The sequence below is a fragment of the Mytilus trossulus genome, unplaced genomic scaffold (genome assembly GCF_036588685.1).
Source record: "Mytilus trossulus isolate FHL-02 unplaced genomic scaffold, PNRI_Mtr1.1.1.hap1 h1tg000210l__unscaffolded, whole genome shotgun sequence".
Classification (NCBI taxonomy): Eukaryota; Metazoa; Mollusca; class Bivalvia; order Mytilida; family Mytilidae; genus Mytilus; species Mytilus trossulus.
In genome coordinates this window covers 1,147,689-1,170,775 of record NW_026963310.1, presented here as the reverse complement: position 1 = coordinate 1,170,775, position 23,087 = coordinate 1,147,689, and the positions used below count along the sequence as shown (strand labels likewise).

General features: G+C 30.6%; 1 protein-coding gene across 10 annotated transcripts in view; it reads right to left on the bottom strand.

The window, feature by feature from the left end:
- LOC134700994 (transmembrane and coiled-coil domains protein 1-like) overlaps nt 1–23,087 on the bottom strand; it is a 62,890-nt gene that overhangs the window by 28,510 nt on the left and 11,293 nt on the right. For 4 of the 10 annotated variants that reach the window (XM_063562142.1, XM_063562140.1, XM_063562137.1 and 1 more), the window contains exons 3-4: nt 4,253–4,397; nt 2,474–2,524 (exon numbers count right to left, since the gene is read on the bottom strand). In XM_063562142.1, coding sequence (XP_063418212.1) covers nt 2,474–2,520 — 47 coding nt within the window. In that variant the 5' untranslated portion in view covers nt 2,521–2,524; nt 4,253–4,397. Of the gene's footprint in view, nt 1–2,345; nt 2,385–2,473; nt 2,525–4,252; nt 4,398–11,067; nt 11,446–12,024; nt 12,156–16,773; nt 16,792–23,087 lie in introns of those variants that run through there. The other 6 variants (XM_063562143.1, XM_063562141.1, XM_063562146.1 and 3 more) reach the window with 5 other exon arrangements.

Below are 23,087 nucleotides of genomic sequence, written 5' to 3'. Positions count from 1 at the left end.
CCTTTAATGACGTACTGTGTAACACATGTTTGACCTATGACCTTGAAGAACATGATCTTTAATATTGACTTAGGACAGTTAAAAAATAGTACATCAGAACAGAGTTTGTAACAATAAAATCTGTCTTGGATGAAAAATAGACACAACAGAACTGTGAAGAAGTAAAAAAAATAAAGTGCAATGCAAAAATAAGGCATGTTACAGCAAATTAGATAAAAAAAAAAAAATTAATTAAATTAGACAAATGATAAGCATATACTGGTATGTTTGTACATATCATGGAGAATGATCGTTTTTATAAAGCTGTATGATAAAGTATTGATCATACCTAAAACATTTGTTTAATCAATTGAAGAAGATACCGAAAATAGCTGACATAAGCATTACTGAATTATTTTTATTCCAGAATTAGACCATCATTCCAAATCAATCAAGTGTTTTTAACTATTAATGACATTATCATGGTTAGCCTACTTCCAACAATGGTATTCTTCAAAGAAACTGATTAAATAAAAAGACCTAAAAATAGTTCACTTCGGGACAATTTTAGCTGGAGATGTTATTTTAGTTTCACCAATAGAACACTAATTCATCATTTAGCTCTTATTAAACCTGACAAGGTACATATAAGGATTTTGATTGTTTTAGGTCATATAGTTCCTGACATTTTTTATTAATAGGTTTGAGTTTTCCTGATGAAGGTTACATGTCATTTCAGATATATCTCATAAACTATTCTCCAAAGTTTCTTTCAAATTGGTGAAAGTATTTATTTGAGTTGTTGTCTAAAAATTGGAAAATCCTGATTTTTAAAGGAAAAAAAACTGAAATAGGCATAAAAAAGAGAATATATAGTGCTCAATTATAAAGAATAGGTCAAAATTTAATGAACAGAGAAAAATGGACCAAAATTCAAAGAAAGCAGAAAAATGGCCTACAAATTAAAAAATACAGAAAAAAAGCACCTCCTCCAAGCCCTCATTCATTATTTTGTAATGAAGCATTGAGCTCTTTATAATAGATATATAAGTACATTTTGTACAATAGATTAATATCTGTCTCTGTAGGAGTGGGTGACTGTAATCAATAATATACTAATGGAAACAGATGATTCAATGGTTTACAAAATACATGTTAAAAGGAAGTTCTCTGGTGAGATTCAAAATTACAGGATCCAAAATATACATTTTAAAGGGGTAATTTTAAGCCAGAGTATCTATTTACGTTTTAAAAAAATATATCAAAATTTGGTAGAAATTGTTAACAGCAAGGAGTTGAAGGTAACTCTAGATTGAATGTCTCACATATTTTTTTTATTTTGAGAAGTTTTTGTCACAAATCTTCAATGCAACCAAAATGATTAAACAAGTATATACTTCATACTTATAGTTATATTAATGTTCCAAAATTTATAATGAAGAAATGAAGAACATATATTTTTCTAAAAGCATGGCAAAAATGTCTATATATTTAATACAGTGAACTTTGTAACATTTCCTCCTCAATAATACAACATTTATACATACATTAACAGTCTGACACCCATCACGAAGTTTCCAGAACAGTTCGTAGATATTAAACCTCTAATTCACACTGTACAGTGGTATATAACTGCAGATACAACACAGATTAAAATCTGATGTACACGATTGTAAAAACAATTGTTTTGAATGTCTTGAATGGATCACAGATCATATTGTATTTTCTGTAATGCTACATGATGAGTAATAAAGAAAGAGTCATTTTTAAGAAACAGTAATTCAGAATTAAGTTTTCACCCAAGCCTCACTTTCACACAAAATATGTAGAATATAGAAGTCATGGCATATATAAGCTGTAAACACATTAGATAAAGTTTTATAGATACATCATTCCAATACCTTATAGAAAAGATGTGAAAAGTTACAGTTCCAGAGTTGTGTCCCTTGGAAGAGTTGTCCCTTGGAAGAGTTATGTCCCTTAATTGGAAAACATTTGTGCAAGCAGCTTTTTTAAGGCTAGCCTGGTTAAAATATGGCAAACCAAGGATATAAACAGGCTATCAAGTAATATTTAATTAGAGTTGTGGTCCTTGACTTAGTTATGTAAAATTGAGAATGGAAATGGGGAATGTCCCTTAATATGAAAACACTTGTGGAGGCAGCTAAGCCTTAGGCTAGCCTGCTTAAATTGTGGCAAGCCAATAATATTGAGTAATATGTACATTTAGAGTTGTGTCCCTTTAAAGAGTTGTGTTCCTTTATATGAAAACACTTGTGGAAGCAGCCCTAGGCTAGCCTGCAAATAATGTGATAAGCCAAGGATATAAACAGACTATTAAAGCATGAGAACTAATAATATATTACTTGAAAAGGGAACTAACTCTTCCTCCAATGACATTCATGCTGTAAATGAAGGCAAATAAAATCATTTGACAGTGCGTAAAAATAGAAGCAGTTGATAATAAAATGATATGATTTGTGCTTTACAATACCTGAAAGCAGGAAGACTACCTCGTCTTAAAAGACGTTCCACATTCATTGAGCTTGAAAAAATAAATCTTAACATAAAACATTAAAACATTAGAATTTAATAAGTACAAAATGAACACAGGAAGAATTGAACTCAAGTCAGACTAAAACATAACTTTAAATGCAGGTATAAAATTTTAATCTGGCAACTAACAACATACTGTAACAGTTGTTCATCCGAATTTTTTGGACTTACTTCAACTTTTTTTTTGGAGGGGGGGGGGGGGGGGTGCATTTCATCCCTCTTTTGTTAAAAATATGTTCAAAAAACTTTTAATAACCTCATTACAAAAGCTTAGATCATTTAATAGTATATATATAACTTAGGGATATGTGATATGATGGCCAATGAGACAATTATCCATCCAACACCACATGAAAAGGATGTAACTTATATCTACAAAGGGAAAAAAACTTATCAAAAATATACAGGCTAAGTTCAAATTATTATCACTGTTTTAAAATGACAAAATAGAAGGTAAAAAAATTCTCAACACACCAAAATGAAACAAAGAGTCTGCAGGATTCCAGGAAGACCTGGGTAAAATGAAAATGTATTTTCCCACCATTTACATGATTTATAGACCAAGATACCTCACCTAAACCTTCTCCTGCAAAGACAAATCTTTTAAAATCAATCTTTTTCAAAAGTTTAATTTTTAACAAATTTCTTAGATTTATATTTACTAATATTTTGGCTCTGTTAAATATTATTTTCATTGCTGACACTAGTGACAGATGTCAGCTCATAGTATTAGTTATATCTATATTCCTACATTTTTTTCTTGGGTGAATAAATTCCCAAAAGGTATACTGTGGATGCATTATAATTTGTTTGGCACCAACTTTTGAGATTTTCATTGATATATTTGAATCTTTTTGGCAAAACCATAGCAACAAATAAAAAAAAATACAGCTGTTCCTATCATCCATGAAAAAAGTGTACCCAAAAAAATAAATGACTCCACAGTAATAATATTAAACAGCCTCATCAATTAAAGCAGATGCAATTGTTAGGTACAGTCTATAGAACTGTAACATGCAGCTCATGTTATAAAATAAAGTACGTTATATATGTTATGTTTTGTCAACTTTAAAAATAAATGGATACTGCAATATATGAGATCATGAAAGAAGAAGGGTGATTTTAGAACTTTTTTTTCTATATTTACATATTAAATAGGTAATTAATGATCAAACAAGTCTAAGCCAGCAAACATGAATTCCATGTACAAACTATACCAATAACAACTAAACAATTTGGTTGAAATACAGATCCTATGTCCAAGCTTCCCTTACAAGGGTCAGACAACACTCTATTCTACAAATGTACTTTCTGGTCTGGTTATATTTCATCAGCTAATGAAATTTCAGCCTTCAAATTTTTGTAGTTGTGTATCTTTATAGCAAAAAAAGAGGCTCCATAATGGTCTTCAAAATAGAAAGTCTAACAGAATGTTGTCACTCCTCACTAGCAAAGTGAGGACAGTTATTAGCTTTTTTTTCAATCTGATTCCCTTCTTCTATAGTATAGCTGTAACAAAATATATCACTTCAAATCTATACTTATGTGAAGATCATATTCCAATGATACTGTGTCATATTTACAAGGACGTCTCCATTTGGCAAATCATCTTTAAATTTTTTAGATGACTTACCAATGTATCTAAATTTTGATCCACCAAAACAAGAGGACCTACGATTATCTACGATTGCATGTCCCAACACTTTTACAAACTTACATGTTATTCTGTGGCCGATTTCCCAGATGTAACAGCTGGCCAACAAAACGCAGAGGGGATGTTGGTTTACTGACATTTGGACTGGTAGCTACATTGCTGTTGTTATTCTGTATGTCTACATTATTGGGTATATCTACAGTTAAACCTGCAATGTAAGAGAAGATAACATTAACACAGGATGTCTACATTATTGGGTATATCTACAGTTAAACCTGTAATGTAAGAGAAGATAACATTAACACAGGATGTCTACATTATTGGGTATATCTACAGTTAAACATGTAATGTAAGAGAAGATAACATTAACACAGGATGTCTACATTATTGGGTATATCTACAGTTAAACTTGTAATGTAAGAGAAGATAACATTAACACAGGATGTCTACATTATTGGGTATATCTACAGTTAAACCTGTAATGTAAGAGAAGATAACATTAACACAGGATGTCTACATTATTGGGTATATCTACAGTTAAACCTGTAATAAAAGAGAAGTTGACATTATTGGGTATATCTACAGTTAAACCTAAAGTTCCCTAGAAAAATACAATAAACATTTCAAACATGGTATATGGCCATTATGTGTTAGAACATCTAAGTATTCAGTAAACAGATGAATCTTAAAACACATCACAACCTATAGCATGCTCACTTAACCATACAGGAGTTTTAAGAAAAAACTGGTATAACCCCTTATCCCCCTTTCCTTCTGAATGAGACATATATATAGATCAATTCTAATTCATACTGAACAAGCTGAATGCTATTTCTTTTATTTCATGTAATGAGAAGGCAAATTGCTCAGGACATTTTAGAACAACCTTAAGAAAGAGTTGCTTTCTCATTTCATACAAAATGTTCATGGTCATTTAAAACGCATTCATATCTTAAATCTTACTAACAAAATTAACATTAAATTTTCAATATTTCTTATATCCTGCATATCTATTGGTTCTAACATCGTTGTTACTTAAAACCGTTTTCATAAAATACTTAAAACTTAAGGTGAAAGCCATAAAACTATATTTTACTGAAGGAAGGTGAACCGAACCTATTAACATCAGCAAGGAAATGTTTTAGCTGCCTGTTCATTTCATGTTAATTATTATGTAAGAGCAAAGAAATGTTTAGCTGCCTGTTCATTACATGTTAATTATTATGTAAGAGCAAAGAAATGTTTAGCTGCCTGTTCATTACATGTTAATTATTATGTAAGAGCAAAGAAATGTTTAGCTGCCTGTTCATTACATGTTAATTATTATGTAAGAGCAAAGAAAACCTCCAATCTCCATTAATAGTATGTCTTAATTACAAACATGATGTAATCTTCAAGTTATTCAGAACAAGCCTATGTAATCTTTCTTTTACTTAAAATTAATTGACCTATCATTACCTAAAAAATTGCATTTTGAATGAATTCTGTGCATGCAGTTGCCCTTGCACAATTTTGTGGTATGCAATTCATCATAGAAGTTTTTACTTAAGGCTAAATGATTGATGTTAGAATTGAGATACCCAACATTGAACATAAAGGAAAGTGACAATGGAAGAACTTAAAACACATTTGGATTTTAACTTAATTTATTCCTATAGACATGATAGACATGATAGCTTATCTCAAACTTCAGAATGGATTTATATTCAATATCTTTAAATTTCATTAGCCTGTTGTCAGGACTTCAAGTGCACACAATGCTTCAGGAATTTCAATGACCTTTATTATTAATATTGCACTCAAAAAGGAATCCCAAACTTAATCAATTTTGATAGCTTCATTTAAATGCAGCATTATACAGACATTGCAATAATTGGTCTTCATAATTCACTTCTCTTGATTGATATTTCTAAGCCCCCCTCCCTTTATAATACAGTTGACTAATTGAACCAGAAGCTCAATCTATCTATTTGAAACTAATTTAAAACTTAAAATAAATGAAATATCATAGACATAAATTCAATTCTCCACACTAAGGTTAACAATGCAACGAGATAATTAAAATTTTGTCAATTTTTCGTCTAATGAATTACATGTCTGGTCTATGACTAAGAAACATTGACAAGTGTAACCCGTGTATCTTGTGTGACTCACATCAACTGACTAATACTCTAGTTTTTACAGTCAAGTATTGAAACAGATATATTGTACTTATAACTATGGAAAATATTAATAACAATGTATGTCTCACTGATGGAAAGAAAAAGGCTTTTATCTCCAAAATATTATTGATATGGAGAATGTGTCATAGAGTCAATAACCCAACAAAAGAGCAGACAACAGCTAAGGTCCACCAAAAAGTCATCAACACATCTGAACAATGTATGAACCACAGATGGCAACAAATGTCTTTGAAGGTGCTTAGACACTTGACCACAACAAAACTCATGAAACTAGGGGTCAACAGTATGTACATTTTACACATCACCACAAACAAAAGACAGGTGTCTAAACAAGATGTGCATTTAACACTTCACCAAGTGATAACACTCAGAAAATTCATTGTTTATTTCATTCATAGAATAGGATTAACACAACAAGATTAATACAGATCTTTGGCACTAAAGGTTAATGTGTTTCACATTATAAATATTTATATCTTCATGACCTATACCATGTATACAGCAACAGAGGAAGATCCTAGAATAGTATTATTGTGTTGTGAGAGTATAATTATTTACAATGGTGTATATATCTGGTATATAAGAGAGTAAACAAACGTGACCATGAGTTCAACATTAAGTCAATCCTATATCTACTGCAGTGATATGTATTATTGATCGTAACTTACTGTGGGTTTATTTATTTTTGTGGATACCAATTTTCGTGGATACCAATTTTCGTCGGTAACTATTTTCATCAATTTAGGAAAACTTGCAATTTCATGGATATTTGATTTCATGGTTTAAAGTAAAGTCAGCAATAGAACTTGTAGAAAATTTGTAAATTGTTGAACACTTAATTTTGGGGTTGACCTGTACCCAATAATGACCATAGTATCTAATGAAATGAAAATATTAGCATCTTCCAGTCATGTTGCATTCTAAAAATAAGCATCTGTTCACGAAATTATTACAGTTGACATTGCAACAACTTTGTCACATGTCCATATCCAACAAATGATCTGGATGTTAGTAAATAAAGGTCACAGTTTGACCTTATAAACCTTAATTGCTCTGTATCATGAATGAAATGAGATGTATAAAGCGATAAGCTTACATTAATGTTTGCTCTTATTACCTCACATCTCTCCTTTTATTTACAAATATTCTGTATGATAATTGTCTGCTACACATTTACACATACCTTTGACGATGACATGTCAATATCTTTTTCAGTCTGCGTGGAAAATATTCAATTCCTAAAGACCAGCTCAAAGTAATATTGAATATAAGTCTAACATCAAGAACACAAACACATAGAGAATGAAGACTACAAAATCTATGAAATTAAACATTTAAGTTTTCGTTTAACAATAAAATAAATCAATACCCTGCTAAAGTCAGTCGTTTTCCTTATGACGCAAATCTGTGACACCTGTTACTGACACATGGATTCTGGGTGTAAAACATTTATCCCATTTAACACACGATTTACACGTATATATTGTTAATACAGATAAATTAGGGCACTGGGAGATATATGTTATAATCCATGTTAATAAAGATAAATTAGGGCACTGGGAGATCTATGTTATAATCCATGTTAATACTTCAATGTAATCTCTATTTCCTTTGATCTAGTGTACTGATCATGTCAAATTCATAAGTTGAGTAAGTCTATTATGTCAAAATCCTCCAACATTCAACATGGTTTCCTAAATAAAAGCAAAAGCCAGCTAGTAAAAGCCTAGTACATGTAGTATGAAAAAGTACTCAGACAATCACAATGGTCTCCTAAATCAAATCAAATCTATTATGACAAAATACTTGGACATATACCATGGTTTCCTAACACTAAATTAAAGCAAAGGCTATAATGCCAAATTGATTGAACATTTTGGTTCCCTAAATCAAAACAAAGGCTAAATCATTGGACATTAAGGTTTCCTAAATCAAGGCAATGGCTAGTATGCCAAAATTATTGAACAGTAAGGTTTCCCAAATCAAGGCAAAGGCTTATGCCAAAATCATAGGACATTAAGGTTTCCTAAATCAAGGCAAAGGCTAATGCCAAAATCATTGGACATTAAGGTTTTCCTAAATCAAGGCAAAGGCTATTTTGTAAAAATCATTGGACATTAACGTTTCATGAATCAAGGCAACGACTATTATGCCAAAATCATTGGACATTAAGGTTTCCTAAATCAAAGTAAAGGCTATTAATCCAAAATCATTGACAATTAAGGTTTCCTAAATCAAGGCAAAGGCTAATGCCAAAATCATTGGACATTAAGGTTTTCCTAAATCAAGGCAAAGGCTATTTTGTAAAAATCATTGGACATTAAGGTTTCATGAATCAAGGTAACGACTATTATGCCAAAATCATTGGACATTAAGGTTTCCTAAATCAAAGTAAAGGCTATTAATCCAAAATCATTGACAATTAAGGTTTCCTAAATCAAGGCAAAGGCTAATGCCAAAATCATTGGACATTAAGGTTTTCCTAAATCAAGGCAAAGGCTATTTTGTAAAAATCATTGGACATTAAGGTTTCATGAATCAAGGCAACGACTATTATGCCAAAATCATTGGACATTAAGGTTTCCTAAATCAAAGTAAAGGCTATTAATCCAAAATCATTGACAATTAAGGTTTCCTAAATCAAGGCAATGGCTATTAATCCAAAATTATTGGACATAAAATTTTCCTAAATCATGGCAGAGGTTATTACGCTAAAATCATTTGACATTAAGGTTTCCTAAATCTAGGCAAAGGCTATAATGTGAAAATCATTTGATATTTATCATGGTTTTCTAAATCCACACAAATGCTATTATCATGATTATGACAAAATTCTGGAACATTCAACACCATAATTTTTTCTTAAATTCAAAGCAAAGGCTATTATGACAGAATTGTTGGATATTTTACATGGTTTCCTAAATAGAAGCAAAGGCTTTTATGTCAGAATTCTTGGACATTTACCATGGTTTCCTAAATCAAAGCAAAGGCTATTATGACAAAATCCATGGACATTTACCATGGTTTTCTAAATCTAAGCAAAAGCTGTTATGACAATTAACTCATCATAGTTTCCTAATAGTCAAAGAAAAGGCTATTATAATAAAATCCTAAGTAGATATATATCATGGTTTCCTAAGTCAAAGCAAAAATCCTTGGACATTTATCATGGTTTCCTATATCAAAGCAAAGGTTAAAAAAAAACAAGCTTTTCAAAATCGTCATGGTTTTATCAAATCAAAGCAAAAGCTATTAGGACATTTATCATAGTTTCCTAAATCAAATTTAAAGCAAAGGCTAATATGACAAAATACTTCACCATTAATCATGAAATCAAAGCACACACTTTTAATAATGACAAAATCCATAGACATGTAATATATTTGATACCAAGGCACAGTATGATATGACAAAAACTTCCTGACCAGATGAAATGAGAAAAATCATAGCCCTGATTTATTTTTATTTTTGCACTGACTCACTTTTAATGATTCATGAAATCTTCTTTAGTGAAAATTATCCCAAATCAATATAACATGTAAAGATTTGTACTAAACTTCTTGCAAAAAACTCATTCATTAATTCACAGATGATTTTCCAAAGGCAAATCTATATAGGAAACAGATATCATCCCTCAGTCTGACTTAAAACTTATGAAATAGAAATCCCTCAGTCAGACTGCATTCTTATGAAACAGACATCCTACCTCAGCCAGACTGCAAAATCTGTCATGAAGCATTCTCTCAGTCACTGCACTTTTATGAAAAAATATCATACTTCAGTCTGACTACACTATATGTATAATGAAACAGATATAGTCTCCATCATACTGAGTGCCACTTCAAGTATATAGGTTAAAGTACTAAGAAGATGTATCAATCGACTGCCTGTGTATTGACAACTATAGGAAATCAATTCACTCAAACAAACTGTTATTTGGTCAAGTATTATTTTTATATGGTATAACACACCATTCACTCGATAACAAACTGTTATTTGGTCAAGTACAATTTTTATATGATATAACACCAAGTTATGAACAATTTGTTAGTAAATTTAACATGTCTGATGTTTCATTTATATTGAGTAATTAAAAAAAACAATACCAACTTTAACTGAAAATCAATACAATATGAAGTCAATCACCTTACACAGATGTTACAGTTTATAAATGAAATTATACATCAGATCATTGAAACCCAGTGGTTATATAGTATTTTTTTTACTAGAAAATACACAAATGGCTGGTTGAGGTTTCTAGGAAAAGTGTGGAGGGAGGGTATTATTATATCTGTATATAAAGGCTAAAATATAGTGGTGGCCAGGCGAAGAGAAATGACTCGACTATATCTAAAAATTTTAGATTATAATATTTTTTGCTGTCAAAAAAGCCCTCTACGTCTCAAACCTTAGTATAATTCAAAGAAGTCCATATGTATCTACCTCAATCTATCCATAAAGCTTAGTTTGTTTTTACATTTCATTATGTTGTTGGGATACTGTTTAAAAACACTCTACATACTCATACACTGCACATGTACACTGCACTCATACACTGCATATACACACACACTCAAAATCTACTATTCTTCACATAGACATTGTACAAATAGAAAATATTGATATTAAGATTTACCTCACATGTGATTTATCTTTAATTATATTTTTTTACTGTAATAAGATTAATACACTTACTGAGTTAGTCAATACACGTTATAATTTATCGGCTCTTGTCTAAAATCAAACAATTCCCTCGTTCATTATTCCTGTCATTACGTAAGAAAATCCTTGCTTTTGCGTTAAAATTTTTAATCCAGTTTTGATATAAATCCTTTCGAAATGCAATTACTATTAATTACTGCACACTTGCTACCACACAAACAAAAAAGGTTAAACTTGATCAACTTTGATAGGAAATCAATGGGCTCGGACAATGTAAATCTGTCTAGGAAATCGTCACTGGCATAAAAAGCAAAGAGGAGAAAAAATCCATCAGTATATTCATTGATCAGTCTGATTCTTGACTAGTAAAGTTGTGTACAATCCTCCGTGAGTATTGACAATTTAATTAATACTTCCATCCAAACTTTACATCAGACAGTTTTAAAAAAAGAAAATGTTACCACACTTCCCACAGTCTATAACGAATTACATAAACTTCTCACAATGAAATTGCGTCTGTTAAATTCCCTTTTGTTAAGTAAACTTTATCAATGGAATTCTTTTACCATGCACTTCTTCCCTCAGTCTATGATGATAAAAAATTACATAAACTTCTCACAATACAATCAAACTCACAGATAAATTCCCTTTTGTTTAGTTAACTAATATCAATAGGTTTATTTTTACCAAGGTGTAAATTTCATTATCACGAAATATTAAAAGTGCACTATGGTAAATGAATGAGTAAAATTAATGAATATGCCTCCACCATCAGACTATTAATATCCTATAAGACACATGCCTTACACCCTGCTGTTATCATGGTTAAATCGTAACACTGATTCCAACGACTTATCAACATGATCAGTAGAATTCTTTGACCAGGTGTAAATGTCATTATCACAAAATATAAGTGCACTGCTGTAAATGAATGGGTAAAATTAATGAATATCCCTCCACCATTAATATTGTATTAGACACATGCCTTACACGCTGTTACACTGTTAAATGTACACTGATTCAGAAGACTTGATTTATCCCTCCTATAATGAGGTCCTTCTCTCCTCGATATTGATATTTCTGTGTTTACACTAAGGAAGTGCACTTTTATAAATGTACACCTTGAGGTTATTCAGTTTGTGTAATCATACATGTGTAAAAATATATCATCCACAATTATACATATGAAATTATTAATAAAATATTTTGTCCTGACAAGAAAGTCGTTATATATTTTAGCCTGAAGCACACCTTGTGTCTGATCAGAATTAATCATATTTTTTTCATTTATTACATAAATTCATTACTGGAAGCTCATTTAGACTTTATAGAAGAACTTGACACCAGTACTAAGGCTAAACTAGTTTTTTTGTAAGTATTGTTTTTCTTTATCCTTGGGCATGATGTACTAATATTTTACACATGAATTCTTACATCAATTTATTTTTTTAAGAATTTTTAGTTTACACTCATTCTTGAGTGATGAACTTATAATTCAATAAAGTTTGTCATTTTAAATATATATTACCTATATAAATATCAATTATTTAATATATGCTCTTATATCATATGCTGAGTCAAACTTTTCTAAAAAATTTGTAAAAGTAAACATTATCTAAAAGAAGAAGTACCCTTACCCTGGACACATTATTTTGGCTGAGATGTCTTATATTTGCTCATTATCTTATGCTTGTATCAGCCAAAACTTAAAGCAGAAAATAACTATTCTGAAATATCAAATTTGTTTAACTAAACATGGTCAACTTTCATTTAAGAATTGAATGCTTCTTTTTGTAACTACATTAGGGTGTAAAAGCGTTGACCAAAGAACACTTTTTATGAAGCGAGGAAGCACTTCATTCTAAAAATGTGCGCACGGTCAACGCATTTAGAACCCTATGAAGTAACAAAAAGAGGCATTCAATACTTATAATTACATTTTGTAGCTAGGATCATTAAAACTTGATTTTTATCAAGTTTTTATCTAATTTACCTGTGCATGTTATAGGGGGACCTCGTGTCATCATGAATGATAAGTTTTATTGTGTAATGAAGTTGATTAAGGAATAACACAAGATTTCAGTTAGCCAATCAGAATAAAGTATTATAATTAAACATACATCTAATGTAATTATTTAAAGACAGGAAGATATTATTACATAACTGGACAACAGCACAATAAAATCAATATGAGGACAGAGAGTAAATAGAGGCGAGGAACCCTGTAACAATACATTTTACTAATGGAATCACTGGCATCATATAATAGTATTGGACGCACATTGACAGGTGATAACTTTATATCATGATGGATTTAATTACAGAATGAAAAACAATGGCAGTTCAATGAACTCCTTAACAATTGTTTAATCTGCATCATGAACAGACAGCTGAGCTATAACAGAAGTGACCATTGATTCTGTACATTTTACAATTGATTAAGAACTCATTTTATTGGCAGGTTTAAACAGAATACTGTAATTATAGAAATTTAATTGCTTGCATTTATTATTGTGATTTTTTCATATTAGACTAAAAATAAAATGTGATTTTTTTTTTTGGCCTTTTTTCTACTAAAATCCTGTTTAGTTCCTATAAAAAAAATCAAAAATGCAAGTTTAAATTATCGCAATTACATCTAACTTTAATAGTTGCATATTTCCTATTAACTTCTGTATTTACAGTAATTAACTTAAGTTATGCCAAGTTCAATTGTGTTGTAAATAGTTAGACTGTACTGTACATCAAGCTATGCTAATGCCAAATAATTGTGTTGTAAATAGTTTGGCTGTTTCTGATCATCAAGTTAAGTAACAGTAATGAACAATAACATCCAACTATCTGTTTGCTTTTATCATTCATAAAAAAATATTGGTCTCTGTCCAGCAATCTGTTCTAAATACATTTTCTATATATTCAATGCATGTATATTTTTGTCTTAGATTATATGAATGGAAGTATAAATAGGAGTATGTATAAATCAGGGGTAAACAACCCAACAACTAACAAAAAAAAACACATGAAAAATGCACCATATTACAACAAGAAGGGGGATGTAAGGGGCAATTTAAAAAAAAACAAGTTTAAGAAAACCCAGAATATGCAAGCACCTTAGCATATGAACAGTTGCAAATCATTCAGAAAAGTTCTGATAAATCAATAGAAGATTGTTATAAATTTCTTCCTCAAAAGTACATTATCCTGACAAATCAAATTGAGGATGGAAATGATGAATGTTTTTAAGAGACAACAACCCGACAGAAGAGAAGACAAAATAAAACAGCCAAAGGCCCGAAATGGGTCTTCAACACACAAAGATTGAAACCCCACACCTAGTGGGGGAAAACACCTAATTTAATTGCCATTAAAGCTTGTGAAATGCAATAAGGTAACAAATGTATCACAATTCTTGTGGTATAATATTCAAGTGCCTGTTATTTTACATTATAAATATAAAGCTATTAAAATGAACTTCAAATTCAAAATTATTTCAGATCTATTTACATTTAGCCTTGTGCATTGATTTGAATATAAAATTACAAATTATTTCTGCGTCGCCAATTCACACTGTATTTAAAGAAACATTATGCCAAAAAAATTTAAAAGCTGACATTTCATTTTAAACAGTTCTTCCTCAGTAAGCAAATATATTAAGAACATTAAGTACAATTGATATTTTGAAACTTTTGAACGACCTTAAGATGCCGACTCATATCATTATACTGCCATGTACCTCACAAAGGCTGTGTCAAGTTTAGACCCAATTACACCATGTAAGATGTTTACAAAGGCCATGCCACTTAATTGTTTCTTTAACCTATATCATAACACTTGAGTCACGATAGACAGTATCATTTTCTTCATATATAGACAATGGTTATTGTACGATTTTCTATGGATAAGATTAAAAACAATGACCATGTGAAACCAAATAAGTGACGGAACTTTTTCTCTTTACAATGGTATTTTGAAAGTGTTCCTTATTATTTAACAATGGGTGCAAGATTTACAATACACTAGCTATCACTTAACCATGAATCCTAACTAACTTATAAGATCTAGATAACAATTTTGCATACAATGTTACATGAGTGTACTAAAAAGTACTTTTTGCTTGTGTTCTGTTGAAAATGACAAATACATTCATCTGGTTTGAAAGTGAATGAGGTACTGTGGATTCATTTAATTTCGTGGGTACCAATTTTCGTGGATAGAGGAAAACTTGCATTTTCGTGGGTATTTAAATTCGTGGTTTTGACAAAGTTCACATGCATTTCTTTAGAAAATTTGCATTTCGTTGAACATTTAACTTCGCTGTTTCCCTGAACCCACGAAATCAACAAAAATTGGTATCCAACGAATATTAATGAATCCACAGTAACTTATTATGACAGATGTAGCTTATTATCAAACATTTAGTAGAAGTCAACTTGAAAATTTTAGAACCAGAATGTTACCAATTATCAATGTGTTTATTTTTTGTTATTGAAGTGTATATACAAATGTAGTTAAGACAAATCTCTTCTATAAAGCTGGGGATTAATTCCAACTGACCGCAGATGCTCTTGTTATAAGAATGGTCAGATAGTGGAAAATAAGGATTGATTGCTTATTTGTTTCTTAAACCAGGAATATTTGCTACACCATTTTAGTCAATGTTTATAATTAATTGATATTCTGACAATAAATTTGAGATTTTTATTTCTTTTAACATGTGTTTCAAACAACCTATGAACCATCTTGTTAAACTATTGAATATATATATGTATCTGCAACCTAGAAATAAGATGTGGTACATGTATGTCAGTGCCAATGAGACAACTCTTGATCTCCTACCAAGAAGGCAATAACAAATACATAGATATGAGAAGATGTGGTATGAATGCCAGTGAGACAACTCTCCATCCAAGTCACAATTTGAAAAAGTAAACCCCATAAATCTGATTGGACTGAAATAGCACTAATTAATCACACATTTAAGTTCATTCTTCAAAATCTCAATAATCAATGAACACAATTTTATCTAACTTTACAGTTCACGAAAATACAACTTTTCTTCAATCCACAAAAATTAGTACCCATGAAAATAAATGAATCTATCAAACATGAAACTATAAAAATTTTACTTACATTTGTTCTTCATAAAAGCAGTGTATTAATAAAATCATGTAATTATAAAGACCTGAAAGCTTTTATTTAGATATAAAGATATCATATGTATATTACCATTATATACTTATTTGCTTTCAATATGTTCATGGTTCTTTATAATGGACAAAATTCTATTCATTTTATAATTTTACCCTGACAGTCTAAATCATATAAATAATAGTTAGATTTAATGCATAGGAAATATGAACAAAATTCAATTACCGTCAAATTGTCTGAAAATTGATCACAAGTCACCTTGAGTCTCAGTTACGATCGATAATTGAAGAGAATAGATATCATTTATACTGGATATCAATTATTGACGATTCATCGAAAAATGGTTGAAAAACAGATTTATTATTCATTTGATTTCTTTCTTCTAGAGATTATGCAGTAAGAATAAAACATTAAACTGACCTGAAATAACAATTAAGCCTTGGAATTGAAAAAATCGTCTCTGAATTCCGTAGATCATTTCCTAGTGTTATTTCAAACAGAGGTATTATTTAACAATAAACCAATGACACTGAATACAACAAATATTTACATCACTTTATACTATACTTATAAATAAAACATTTAACTGACCTGATAAAAAAATTAAAGTCGACAGAACTGAAGAAAATCGTCTGTGAATTCCGTAGATCAATCCGTAGTTTTATTTGAAACAGAGAGAACACTGTATACAACAAATATTAACATCACTTTATACAATACTTATTGTTATACTACTCTGGAAACACAGTGTCTTATAATGTGTCACACTTAAAGATCACAACTTTATATCCAAACACATAAATATTCAATATATAACAACTTACAAGTCTTTATAGAAAACTTACTATAAATAGATCAATGCAAGCTGTTATATTTCTATCAATATAATTCTCATCACAAAACTCGGGAAAAACTTTTCAATTTTTCACATTTTTAAATGTAAGTGTTTTAAAAAACTGTGTAAAAGGTAAAAAGGTTATCCTTCAATGGGTTCACTCAAAAGGTAATGCACTTAAAACCGACCAAAATGTATTTATCCGATTTTGTACAAATTATAATGCACGATTATAGGTTCTATTGTTAAATACATAAATGGATATAGCCTATATGTTAAGAGGGACAGACTTATAATCATGTAGCCTAGATCTTTATTCTAATTCGCTTTAGAATTTGAGGGGATATTAGTTTTAAACAAGCCTCAAAGAGATAAGTTTTGAATTAAATTTTAATAACAAATCATACGAAATTCATCTTTTTTTCATTGGTAATAATTAATTTTCATGGATTTGAGAAAACTTGTAATTTTGTGGATATGATCTCATGGTTTGGCTAAAGTTTGCATAAATTGAAATATGTCGCTGCGATTTTGAGATACCCCATGTGCACTTTTACTTTGAGATACGTATATACCTCACTGTGACTTTAAAATACCTCAATATCAAATCCATTATGAATTGTGATTCTTGGAAAAAGTGTACAAGTGTTATTTTGTCCACTGTAATTAATTTTGTCATATTTACGTTTTGATTATCATCAGTCTGCTAAAGTCATTTGTTTCATTCTTTTACATTTTATTGTTGTATCATAGCTAGTATAGTTATCAGTAGTTTGTAATGTATCTGATTCCATAGAGGTCATAGCCTTTTAGCATATGTTAGTTTAAGTAGTATTTTATTATGTATAAATATGTTGGTGCATTTTTGGTGCATATTTGGTGGCAATTTAGGTCAGATAAACAAGTAGAATTTAGGTCAAATTATTGGTGCATAGTTGGTGCATAGTTGGTGCATAGTTGGTGCATTTTTGGTGGCAATTTATATATAAGGGCCTTCTGTCTCAGTTTTAAGGATAGAGGATTGAAGGCAAGACATTTAGGAACAATACAATGTAAAAAGTTATCTAAAGAGGAGAATTGACGGTGAGAAAGAACTATACATTGTGAAACGTTAAAAGGAATTTATTATTCTGTGCAGTTTTTAGTCGATTTATTTTGGAGAACTTATAGATTCATAGAAAGTTGTGTCATTACTATTCAACTGTATGTATTTTTGATATTTTGTCCGCTCAGACTGTTGCGTGGTTTAGAACACTATGCCTGTGGCGTTTTTCTTTGGTGTGCACAGTATTGGACACTGTTGCTGATTTTGATGCGGAGTTGTAATGAAATCCATTTGTGATATGTGAAAGTAATGTGCCAATGAATATATGAACTGTGCATTTTGTTAACTGTATGTTATGTAAATAGTGTCCGAAATGGAATTTTATTAAATAGATTAGTGAATTTACTTGTGTATTTCTTTGACAACAAGACAACAGATTATTGGATATTTGTTTCTGAATTATCTCTTATTTCAATATACCCAGCCTGACCAGAAAGTTTAATGATACTCGACCGCCATGGCAAAAGAACAGCAAGAAAATAATTGTTCTGGTTTCCATCTAAGAGGGTCAGATATTATTGTTAAAGTCTGATCACATCTAGTTATACATTTCACATTTGTGATTTCACTCAAATACCCATGGCCAGCTTAAAGTGACATAAGATGATATAAAATTTAAAACATCTATATCCTAAAAGTTTTTGTCAAACAAAATTGTTTAGCTGTTGATTATTTCGTAAAATTAACTTATCAATAAATCCCATCATTCTTTTTTATTTTCAGGTTTTAATTGTGGTCCTGTTTGCCGAACTAGGAAGATATGTACCATGGGTATGTTCAAACATGTAAAGGTTACGCTTTTAAAATCATCACAATAACTATGACAACCCATACATGTATACACACTGTATGATCTACGACAATGTAATATATCTCTCTTATCAACCACCCAGGAATGAAGGATATTGTTTCGTAGGTTTCAAAAAAACTTAAGCATATACCTCTCACATCCGTTATACACCTGACTGTATTAACTTGAGAGCAGTAATCTAATAAGAACCTTATTAACCCATTTCTGAGAGAGAGAAACATGTATGACCTTATTGCACTAAGAACTATTATGACATGTACTTATTTTGTTCATGCATCTTTAATGCGCTGTACATAAATAAGGTGTAAATCAAAACAATAAAGTATGTATAATAAAGTGTTTATCATGGTAATCAATAGATTTAATGTAATAAATGCTTCAATTCTCCCAAATGGACAATCAAATTCTCCCTAGGTGATATAACCTTTAACCCTTTCAAATAAACTGGTAATCAATCTCTTGACTTCCTGGTTGATGTACGTATTGGAAATCTTACATGGCTAAATTAAATGGACCACAGAAAAAAAGTTATTAATTAGAAATGGACCAAAGAAAACAAGCTATTTCTAATTAAATATATGGAATACAAACAAGTTATCTTTAATTAAATGGCATGAAGTAAACATACCATTTACTTAATTGAAAACAGTGGCCATCATACAAAAAAACTTACATTAGCTTCTTAGTATTACTTTTATTTTGCAGTCAATGAGAAATGTTTAACTTAAAATTAAATAAGGCATAATATGTGATTGAAAATAGCTTTGAACTTCAAATACTGTAAATTTAGAAATTATTGTGGTTCTTTTTTTAACTTTGTATTGTGAATAATACAACTGGGTAAATATTGCAATTATTAGAATTCAAATTCTGAAATCCAACACAGATACATGTATATCAGTATGCAATTCAATTCTATATTCACAATTATCATTCTCACATTCAAAAATAAAACTGTGGCGAGTGCACTTTAGGATAAAGTTGGTAAGATCTAGATCGGAGTGAGAATTGAATGAAAACACATGTTAGAGTTGAAAGGTTAAAGTTGCGATCGTGGGAATGAGAAAGAAATACTTATGAGTGGGCAGTTGTTAATCTAAGCTGAAACTATACACACCTATTAATAATTATAAAAGATATTTCAATAATTGAGATGGAATTAAAAATGTAACTTTATACAAGAGTCAGTTATTCTTGGGACATTTCAAGTGAGATACCTGGCCGACATCCGAAAAATCCAATTGATTCTAATTTACCGAACTTAGATGTCAACAAAACAGCTCAGGAATACGTTACCACCTTACTTGAAGAACTTGAAATAGCTAGAAAAATCGCTAAAGAATTAATTGAAATCCGTAAAGCTGAAATGTTAAAAAAGGCAAATAAAAACAGAGACAATCCTAATTTCAATGTAGGTGACATTGTGTATTTATACAAACCTGTTCTTGTTGCAGGTATTGGACGAAAATTAAACAGACCTTGGATTGGTCCGTATTATATTTCGCAAAAACTTTCCGAAATACACGTTAAGTTGAGACGAAAATCTGACGGGAAACTACTGAAGAATAGAGTTCATATAAATAGACTTAAACGTGGTTACGTATGGACGAATGAACCTTACGATATAACACCACCTTTAAACGAAGATGCCGTAGAACCCGCCATAATTTCTGTTGACGAAACACCAGCAGACTTTATTTCTGAGGAAGTCCAACCGAATCTTTCCCAATCACAGGACAATGCTACACAAAATAACAATAGCGACAATGCTGTATTTTCCGTCGAAAAAATATTACGAAAGAAAAGAATCAAGGGTAAATGGAAATACCGTGTGAAATGGGTTGGTTTTGATTCAAAAGACAACTCGTGGGTAGACTTTGGAGATTTGAATTTAGAATGTCAAAAGTACGTTACAGACATGCACAATAAGATTCCATCTGTCAGACGCTAAATTTCGTAAAATGTACATATTCTTTTCATTGTTTCATTTTATAAAACATGTATTTTTATTTTTATTTGTATCATAATGTATTTTTAACACATATTTCTGATAAAAGCTCCTATATCAATTTACTGTTTTTCCTATAGAGAGACCATATGTTTACAGAGGTCAAAACGAGAGTTCAATGATTGAACTATTTTTAGAAGTGCGCACGTGTTGATAATAAAATGTTATACTGTATAGAAATTGTGAAGAATTTCATTGAGAATTAATTAGTCAAGAAAATCGGCTGATGGGAAATTTTTTGTAAGGATATTAGGGACGCTTAATAATTTGTTAACCTGTTTATTGACTCTGGTCATTGCGGTTAAAGATAAGATTGAGGATAATTACCTTTCCAGATTGAGAGCCTGATAACAAATTTTAAAGAAAATGTGTAATTTTTTACTTATTTTTTCTTATTTTTGTGTATATAGTAATTTGCGCATTTCGTTTATTTTAAATAATCTTTTGTACAACAACATCAAAATTATTAATCTAGACATATTTTGTTAATCCACATGTTATACGTTTATGGTATTTAAACATAAGATTGTGATTTATGTATGTTCTTTGATTTATTTGATAAGTACTGATTATTTTTTTTTCTGCGCACGTAGATTTTATAGCATTAGAATTTAGTTGTAAAATAATTAAAGTTCACATTTTGACATTTCATTATTATTTAGAACATGTAGTTCAAGTGCATTCCTTCCTTCATTTGTTATTTCTATTTTTGTATTTTTCGTTCTATAATTGATTTCGTAACATAAATAGATAATTCGAGTGGAAACGAATTTTGTAAAGAGGGGAGTGATGTGGCGAGTGCACTTTAGGATAAAGTTGGTAAGATCTAGATCGGAGTGAGAATTGAATGAAAACACATGTTAGAGTTGAAAGGTTAAAGTTGCGATCGTGGGAATGAGAAAGAAATACTTATGAGTGGGCAGTTGTTAATCTAAGCTGAAACTATACACACCTATTAATAATTATAAAAGATATTTCAATAATTGAGATGGAATTAAAAATGTAACTTTATACAAGAGTCAGTTATTCTTGGGACATTTCAAGTGAGATACCTGTAAAATAACGACAACGTTGTCGCCAATAACCAAACTATGGAGTAGAGAGAAGTATACGTCAGTAGACAGCTAGTTCCCCTGATACCCTTAATTCCTAAGTAACACCGAGGACAACAGGCGTATCAAAACCTTCATTCTTTTCTGTTTGGGCTATTTAACGTTGAAGGTCTGGCCATAACTTTAAGATGCAGAACAACAATAAAGATATATTTTCATTGCTTTTAATTTTAATGTCATCATGTGTTTGTATGGATTTATTGTCATGAATGAATACACCTTTATTCTTCCTTTCAGGGACCTCCATGTCCAAATGGTGTGAATTATGAGTGTGTCCCTCTAAGGCCATCACTAGCCTTACAACACTGAGGTTGTAGCTTCAAACCTGATAAACAAAGATTTATATAGTAAGTCTTACTATATAAATCCTTGTTTGAGCCCGCCGCCCGCAGAAGGTGTTTTTATTTTCAATCTTAATCATGCCAGTTTTTTCATGTTTTGCTACCCTTGAATTTCTCCCCAGCTTCCCCAACTGCTGCAGTTATATACCCAAAGCTTTATAATTGTGCTAAAAACAGTGTTAACCATGTTAACAAAACACCATTATAGATCAATCAACCTAAGTTTGTTCATTGTATTTTTTTAATCTGTCTGTTACATGCTGTCCACTAGAATGGTTTTTCCTATAAGAGTATTGCAGCTTTCTATATATGCATCTGTGATTTAAGGATTTTATCTGCCAATGACGTCAGTAATGCTCTTATTTTTTTATACAGACCAAAACACATCTCTGTGTTTATATTACTAATTTGGAATTGATCATGAACAAAAATACTAGCTATAATAGATCCTTGTTATAAGACTTTTCTTTTACAGGCTGTGATCTATAGATGCTATTATAAATTAAGGGCCTCTTTTGGGCTATTTCGTGGCGGTCAGTTTTTATAGGTTGAGGAAGATCAGTAGATCAGTAGTGTTTGGTGAAAACCACTGACCTTGGATAGGTAGACTGACAATTGTGGACAATTAAGATTGGAGACGAGGGCACTAGAAATCAACACTGAAGGCCAATGAATCAAAATTATTATCTTTTT